The sequence below is a fragment of the Lithobates pipiens genome, unplaced genomic scaffold (genome assembly GCF_037356315.1).
Source record: "Lithobates pipiens isolate NorthernLeopardFrog02 unplaced genomic scaffold, aLitPip1_a1.2 Scaffold_16, whole genome shotgun sequence".
NCBI lineage: Eukaryota > Metazoa > Chordata > Amphibia > Anura > Ranidae > Lithobates > Lithobates pipiens.
This window is the reverse complement of record NW_027507748.1, coordinates 282828163-282837053: the sequence shown is the minus strand read 5'-3', so window position 1 is coordinate 282837053 and position 8891 is coordinate 282828163. Positions and strand designations below refer to the sequence as shown.

General features: G+C 41.6%; 1 protein-coding gene across 1 annotated transcript in view; it reads right to left on the bottom strand.

The window, feature by feature from the left end:
- Window positions 1–5462: 5462 nt before the first annotated feature.
- Window positions 5463–8891, bottom strand: part of LOC143982636 (adenosine receptor A3-like) — a 70550-nt gene continuing 67121 nt past the window's right edge. Inside the window, exon 2 of the mRNA XM_077481529.1 lies at window positions 5463–8094. Within this exon, the coding sequence (XP_077337655.1) occupies window positions 7473–8094 (622 nt within the window). The 3' untranslated portion in view covers window positions 5463–7472. The remainder of the gene's footprint in view (window positions 8095–8891) is intronic.

The following is an 8891-nucleotide window of genomic DNA, read 5'->3' as shown; positions in this document are numbered from 1 at the left end:
CGCACGACGATGTACGTCGACAGAATGGCACGGGCAGGCATAAGGGCTTACATGTACGTCCTTGCCTGCCCGCCGGTCGGGGGCCCGATCGGGCCCCCGCCCGGTGCCTGCGGCGGTCGGTATTTGTTCGGGAGCGATCCCGGACGAGGGGACGGCCATTCATTCATGGCCACCCCCTCGCGATCGCTCCCGACGAATGAAAATGTCCCGTGACATCACTTCCTCTCCTGTAATGTAAACACAGGAGAGGAAGTGATGTATTCTCTCCTCCGTGTCGGTATTTTTCGTTCCGGCACCGAGGAGAGAGGTTCGGGGAGTTGCACCAACACACCACACATACAGTAGAACATGCCAGGCACACTCACACCCCCCCTTTACCCCCCGATCACCCCCCCAATTACCCCTGCCCCCCAGTCACAGTGACACCAATTGCTTTTTTTTTTTTTTGCATTGGTGTCATTTGTGACTGTAATAACTGTTAGGGCAGTTAGGGTTAGCCCCCTTTAGTTCTAATGTGCCCCCCTAACCCCCCCAATAAAGGTTTAACCCCGTGATCACCCCCCGTCGCCAGTGTCACTAAGGCTGGGTTCACATTGCAGCGGTTTATGAGAACGAATGTGATTCGCACCGCACTGCAGTGCAAATCACATCCGATCTCTGTGCGATTCGAGTTCAGCCATACAGATAGTATGGCTGAATTCGTGTCGCACCCGCCGCACCCGCCGCACCCGCCGCAAATTCGCACGGGACCCTTTTTTTGGCCCGCAGCAGAATCGGATCGCATGGGTGTTCACACCATGCGATCCGAGTTTGCAGATCGCACTGCGATATGCGAACTGATCTGGGGGTGTCATTAACATTTCACTGACACTCCCAGCAGTTCGCATAGGGTAGTGTGAACTGCCGCCGGGAGGCATGCGATGCGGAAACCTGCCGCGGATTCATAGCGTTCCCGCATCGCTCCAGTGTGAACCCAGCCTAATAAGCGATAGTTTTTCTGATCGCTGTATTAGTGTCACAGGTGACGCTAGTTAGGCAGGTAGGTATTTAGGTTCGCCGCAGCTTTTTATAGCGCCAGGGACCCCCATATACTACCGCATAAAGCCCCCTGATTGCCCCCTAGTTAACCCTTTCACCAGTGATCACCATATAACTGTTACAGGTGACGCTGGTTGGTTAGTTATTTTTTTATAGTTTCAGGGCACCCGCCATTTATTACCTAATAAAGGTTTAACCCCCTGATCACCCGGCGGGTGTCATTTGTGACTGTAATAACTGTTAGGGCAGTTAGGGTTAGCCCCCTTTAGTTCTAAGGTACCCCCCTAACCCCCCCAATAAAGGTTTAACCCCGTGATCACCCCCCGTCGCCAGTGTCACTAAGGCTGGGTTCACATTGCAGCGGTTTATGAGAACGGATGTGATTCGCACCGCACTGCAGTGCAAATCACATCCGATCTCTGTGCGATTCGAGTTCAGCCATACAGATAGTATGGCTGAATTCGTGTCGCACCCGCCGCACCCGCCGCAAACTCGCACGGGACCCTTTTTTTGGTCCGCAGCAGAATCGGATCCCATGGGTGTTCACACCATGCGATCCGAGTTTGCAGATCGCACTGCGATATGCGAACTGATCTGGGGGTGTCATTAACATTTCACTGACACTCCCAGCAGTTCGCATAGGGCAGTGTGAACTGCCGCCGGGAGGCATGTGATGCGGGAACCCGCCGCGGATTCGTGGCGTTCCCGCATCGCTCCAGTGTGAACCCAGCCTAATAAGCGATCGTTTTTCTGATCACTGTATTAGTGTCACAGGTGACGCTAGTTAGGCAGGTAGGTATTTAGGTTCACCGCAGCTTTTTATAGCGCCAGGGACCCCCATATACTACCGCATAAAGCCCCCTGATTGCCCCCTAGTTAACCCGTTCACCAGTGATCACCATATAACTGTTACAGGTGGCGCTGGTTGGTTAGTTATTTTTTTTATAGTTTCAGGGCACCCGCCATTTATTACCTAGTCTCACTAGTGTACCCCTAAATTTAGGGGTGTCTACTTTCCAAAATGGGGTCATTTGGGGGGGGGTTTGTGCCATCTTGGCATTTTATGGCCTTCAAAACTGTAACGCCCTTAGAAAGCCTGAAGGCGGTGCTTGGTTTTCGGGGCCCCGTACGCGGCTAGGCTCCCAAAAAGTCCCACATATGTGGTATCCCCGTACTCAGGAGAAGCAGCAGAATTTATTTTGGGGTGTCATTTCACATATGCCCATGGCATGCGTGAGCAATATATCATTTAGTGACAACTTTGTGAAAAAAAAAAAAAGTTTGTAATTTTCCCGCAACTTGTGGCAAAATATAAAATATTCCATGGACTCAACATGCCTCTCAGCAAATAGCTTGGGGTGTCTACTTTCTAAAATGGGGTCATTTGTGGGGGTTTTGTGCCATCTTGGCATTTTATGGCCTTCAAAACTCTAATAGGTAGTGAGGAGTGAAGTCAAATATTTACGCCCTTAGAAAACCTGAAGGCGGTTCTTGGTTTTCGGGGCCCCGTACGCGGCTAGGCTCCCAAAAAGTCCCACATATGTGGTATCCCCGTACTCAGGAGAAGCAGCAGAATTTATTTTGGGGTGTCATTTCACATATGCCCATGGCATGCGTGAGCAATATATCATTTAGTGACAACTTTGTGAAAAAAAAAAAAAGTTTGTAATTTTCCCGCAACTTGTGGCAAAATATAAAATATTCCATGGACTCAACATGCCTCTCAGCAAATAGCTTGGGGTGTCTACTTTCTAAAATGGGGTCATTTGTGGGGGTTTTGTGCCATCTTGGCATTTTATGGCCTTCAAAACTCTAATAGGTAGTGAGGAGTGAAGTCAAATATTTACGCCCTTAGAAAACCTGAAGGCGGTTCTTGGTTTTCGGGGCCCCGTACGCGGCTAGGCTCCCAAAAAGTCCCACATATGTGGTATCCCCGTACTCAGGAGAAGCAGCAGAATTTATTTTGGGGTGTCATTTCACATATGCCCATGGCATGCGTGAGCAATATATCATTTAGTGACAACTTTGTGAAAAAAAAAAAAAGTTTGTAATTTTCCCGCAACTTGTGGCAAAATATAAAATATTCCATGGACTCAACATGCCTCTCAGCAAATAGCTTGGGGTGTCTACTTTCTAAAATGGGGTCATTTGTGGGGGTTTTGTGCCATCTTGGCATTTTATGGCCTTCAAAACTCTAATAGGTAGTGAGGAGTGAAGTCAAATATTTACGCCCTTAGAAAACCTGAAGGCGGTTCTTGGTTTTCGGGGCCCCGTACGCGGCTAGGCTCCCAAAAAGTCCCACATATGTGGTATCCCCGTACTCAGGAGAAGCAGCAGAATTTATTTTGGGGTGTCATTTCACATATGCCCATAGCATGTGTGAGCAATATATCATTTAGTGACAACTTTGTGTAAAAAAAAAAAAAATATATTTTTTTTTTGTCATTATTCAATCGCTTGAGGCAAAAAAATAAAATATTCAATGGGCTCAACATGCCACTTATCAATTTCCTTAGGGTGTCTACTTTCCAAAATGGGGTCATTTGGGGGGGTTTTGTACTGCCCTGCCATTTTAGCACCTCAAGAAATGAGATAGGCAGTCGTAAACTAAAAGCTGCGTAAATTCCAGAAAACGTACCTTAGTTTGTAGATGTGACAACTTTTGCGCAAACCAATAAATATACAATTATTGCCTTTTTTTTTACCAAAGACATGTGGCTGAATACATTTTGGCCTAAATGTATGACTAAAATTGAGTTTATTGGATTTTTCTAATAACAAAAAGTAGAAAATATCATTTTTTTTCAAAATTTGCGGTCTTTTTACGTTTATATCGCAAAAAATAAAAATCGCAGAGGCAATCAAATACCATCAAAAGAAAGCTCTATTTGTGGGAAGAAAAGGACGCAAATTTTGTTTGGGTACAACATTGCATGACCGCGCAATTACCAGTTAAAGCAGCGCAGTGCCAAATTGTAAAAAGACCTCTGGTCATTTACCAGCAAAATGGTCCAGTCTGAAGGTGGTTAAGGGAAAAAAACTTACATTTAAATGACCATTAATGCAGCCTTGTCAGTGTCATTTGCAGCCTTCCATTGCAGCCTTGTCAGTTATTTACAGCCTTGCATTTAGTCTTGTCAGTCATTTGCAGCCTTGCATTTAATCTCGTCAGTCATTTGCAGTCTTTTCTGTGGCTTTGTCATTTAAAAATGGCGCCGCCAAGATACAGAGCGGATGTCCTGTGTATCTCAGCGGCGCTCGGTAGTTCTCGGCGGCTTTCGGCTATTTTCAGCCGCACACGGCGGCTTTCGTCCGTTCTCGGCTATTTTCGGCCACAGTCGGCCATTCTCGACGGCTTTCAGCTTTCCAAAGCCAACAAGAATGGCCACGAAAATAGCAGAGAGCAGCCGAAGATAGCCGGGAACGGCCGAGTGCGCCGAAAATACCCCCGAAGCCACAGAGAGCGGCAGAAAGGGTTAAAAATTGTGGAGGATCGGCGTATAACACGCACCCCCACTTTCCCCCTGATTTTAGGGGGGAAAAGTTTGTGTTATACCCCGATAAATACGGTAAATGTTTTTGCATGCTTATTTAAAAGATCTTAAACATTTTCCTTGCAATAATTTTAATAGGCCACTACTTTTTTCAAAATACACTATTTTAAGTCCAGGGCACTAAGCCTGTAGTCTAATTATGTTAAGCACGGGAAGAGTCTTTGTTGCTTTTAATTCTTCCACTGCTCTTTGTGCTTGGTCTGCTGAAAGTGTTTTTTATACAATCTGTTATATCTGATAAAAAGGCTTTGTTTATTTAAGCACAGTCACACTTCTAAGATGTCTGTTGTATGTATAAAAAAAAAACACAAGAAAACATAATCATATATATCACAATACATGTATCATATGTGACAAAACCATTCATAGGAATTTTAAAGTCTAATTTTGGATGCCTTAGATCAGGGATCTCCCAACTACAGTCCTCCAGCTGTTGCATTACTACATGTTCCATGATGCATTATAAAACTCTGACATTCACAGACATGACTAGGCAATTGAAAAGGCAAGGGAAATTGCAGTTCCTGAATAACTAGAGGACCATAGTTTGGAGACCCCCGCCTTAGATGATTCAATATCATTAAACAATATAAAGTGACGTATGCTGATTTTTCAAAACAACTGGTCTGTTTCCACCATGTTTTGGTGTTTAAAGAAATATTATTATTATTATTATTATTATTATGGCTTTATATAGCGCCAACAGTTTGTACTGGGCTTTACAACATATTGTCTTTTCAGGGTGTTTCTTTTAGGTATACAGGAAGACATACATTATGCTATCACTGTGCAATAATATACCATTCTTATTTAAATGTATATTTTGTAATTATGTATGTATATTTGGCAGCAATATTTACTTAATACAAGTAATTGTCCTTTTTACTTTATTTTTAACAGTGGGGTTCTATGTATTGGCCGACTCACTGAAGTCATATATGAAAAAATATAAACTGTAGGAAAAAATGCCTAAAATAATTCTAATAAAATCTAAATATTTTTTACACACAATAAGCACAATATGCTATGATTAATCTGAAATTAATGCATACTCTTGAAAATCAGTTTTTTAGAGCTTTTTTTAAACCTATAATGTATTAGATTCACAGTTATACCAGTGCAGTAGCAAATTGTCATTGTCATTGATCATTAGTGCACAAAAGTGCATCACAGACAAAATAATTGTTTTAATTCCGACAATCAATATAAAATCCACTTCTGTGCCTTTAGGCAAAACTCAGTGTTTTTTTTTTACACTATAACATACACAGTGGTAAGGTCAATGTATGCCTTGTCCTTAAACCAGGGCTGATAATCCAGGAATTTTCTCCAGATTTATACTCAAATGGTCATCAATCTTCCTCCTCTGGTTAGCACTTTCTTCAGCAACAATCACTCCAAAAAGGACAAACAGCCTCCCACAGTGTAGTATTTCTCAAATATAGCCTCTCTTTATTAACCGCCCTGGCAGTAAGATTATTTCAGATTTTAGGTGCTGAAAGCGGTACAATTATTTTGCATGAAAATTTGGCGTTTTATATTGTAGTCTAGTAGACATCCCGGGTATGATAAAGTTTGAAAAATGAAATCATAAATTATAATATAATAAATAACTATCAGTCATTATACCAAATAATAATATAACAATAATAAAAAATATTCAATAATGTAATCAAATCAAAAAACACAGAAATTTGCTCAGTTGCAGAATTGTCACTGTCATTACTTTTCAGTATTTGATGACGGATCTCCCCACAAATCACTATCACTCAATTCTGCGAGTGATTCTAATTTATTATCGCTGTTTTATAGCTGGTCTAAAACTATTTTTGATGTAAAGGGACCGTTTTGGTTGCTATGGACAATCTCCAGTTTCCAGGTATAAAGAACAGTTTTTATATTATAAAACTGCATGCAGGACACTGGGCAGACCACTAGGGACAAAGGGGATGTGAAATAATTACAAACAGCAATGTAATCTGTAAGATTACATTATACTGTATGTATACTGTGTGTTTCACTTTTTGAATTTGGCGCCGGTCTCCGTCCCCGTGCGTCACAACGCTCTCGGGGAACGGAGCTCGGCTCCGTGATAGTAAGAGCGGAGGTCGGCTCGCTCGTACAGTGGGGGGACATCGCTGGATCCAGGGGACAAGGTAAGTAAACTCTCCCTGGATTCAGTGATGCGGTCCCGAGTCTGGCTCGGGGGTTACTGCAAATGGTACAAAATTTTCGCCCCGAGCCAGACTCGGGAATACCTCCAGGGGGGTTAATAAACCCTCATAAGCCACTTACAAAATCAGTGCACTTGCATCCAGTGCACATAGAGTATTGCTACTTTTAAACATCAGAGCACTGCCCCCTAAGGAATAACGTCAACCTTGGTGTATGTGTATAACTTCCGCTTACTACTGGTTCTGGGCATGGTGACATCACATGGCCCCATCCCTGATGCGTTTCATCATGTGGCTCTTGACTCTTTCAAAGGGAAAAAAAAGTGGCTTGCACAGCTTGTGGTGGCAGACATGGTATTGCTGAACAAAAGGAGAAATCTTGCGCAATAATTTGGTTTGTTTTTGATCAATAATTTTTTCATTTGTTTTATTTTAGTTACACTTGTGTGTGTGTGTTATATTGTAAATAAGCACTGAGTTTTGCATATAGGCACAGAAGTGTATTTTATATTGATTGTCTGAATTAGAGCAATTGTTTTGGTTGCTCTGCACTTTTGTATACTAATTTCCAGTTGGTGTGGGAACACATGACAGTGGGTTAGCGGCAACATACATTTATTTTTGTTTTACACTATTGTTGGTAATGTAGGATATATATTTATAAAAGAATATATAAAAGAAGCAGAGTATGATAGTGGGCATATAGTCATTCGACACAGTCTTGAGATATATCATCCAACGTGTGCTCCCCACTCGAACTTTCACTCACTTTGTGTAGGATATATGTTCTTAGAATTTGGGAATACGAGTCTTTAAATTTCTTGATTTTAAAAGCATAGACAATGGGATTCATTGCTGAATTGGCATGGGACAGCAGTATGGCTACATATACGAACCACTTAAATGCACTGGAATGTTGAGTGCCTCCAGTATAGTAAATATAACAATTACAAATAGACAATGGTAACCAGCTGATTGCAAATAGCAAAAAAACCAGGGCAAGGGATTTTGCAGTCTTGTATTCCTTGCCATAGAAAATTCCCCTTCTTCCAGTATTTGAAATGTTTTTTCTCATATGTTTTCTGATTAAATAGAAAACTTCAATATATAAAGCCAAAATAACCAACATGGGAAGAAAAATCCATCCAAAAATATTAAAGTAGACCATGTAATCCATCCTTATAACATTAAGGAACTGGCATTCCAGGTAGTCTGAGTTGAGATTTTTATTCCATCCGAACATTGGAACCAGCCCTACCAAAAAGGACAATATCCAAACAAACAAGATGGATAGATAAATTCGTCTTGGTGTAATCACAATTTTATACCTGCAAAAAAAGTAATATGATTATTTGGTTTTTACAATAACTTCATTCCAAAGTGAAAAAAATATATAAAAACTTTTTTATTTTGCAATTACTGATATGGACCAACATATTTTTTTTAACACTGTTTGTATTTTCTTGAATGGACATATCTTATATTTAAAGATAGCATCATTTATCATATACAGTATTGTATTAAGTGATGTTACAGGGGAATTCATGGAGAAATCCAGAATTGCAGAATAGCTCATGGCTGGTTTTTAACCTTATAGCTGGATTGTAGCAAATGGAAATAAAGACTGTTGTGAGTGGCTATCAGAATTTAATTTAAACCTATGAGGTACTGAGTCCTAAATTTGATAAACTCCAAGATCCATGAGGCTTTAACTTAAGATTGGTCTGTGGAGGTGCCTCCACCAGGAGATTGGAAGTGCCACACACTTACTGTTTGACCATTAGATATCTCCTTAGAGTTCCTCACTGTGCCCTTAAAGTGACTGTGCCACTAAATGAAATTTGTACAATAAACGGGTCTCTGTAAACACTGCAGATCTCCACAGTAGAAACCACTGGCTGAAAATCCTACAGCACCCATCACATCTGAGCGTGCTCAATGGTTCAAGACTCCAACAACTGTACTGCTACTGTGCTTGTAGGGATGGATTTGCTCGTGGGAGGAACCACAGTGTGCAAAAGGGGACCAGGAATTTTACACTTCTGTAAGTGTTGATTCTGTAGGACATTTAGCCAGCAATTTTTATTCATTTCAGAGATCAGTAGCATAAGCAACCAGAAGGGAA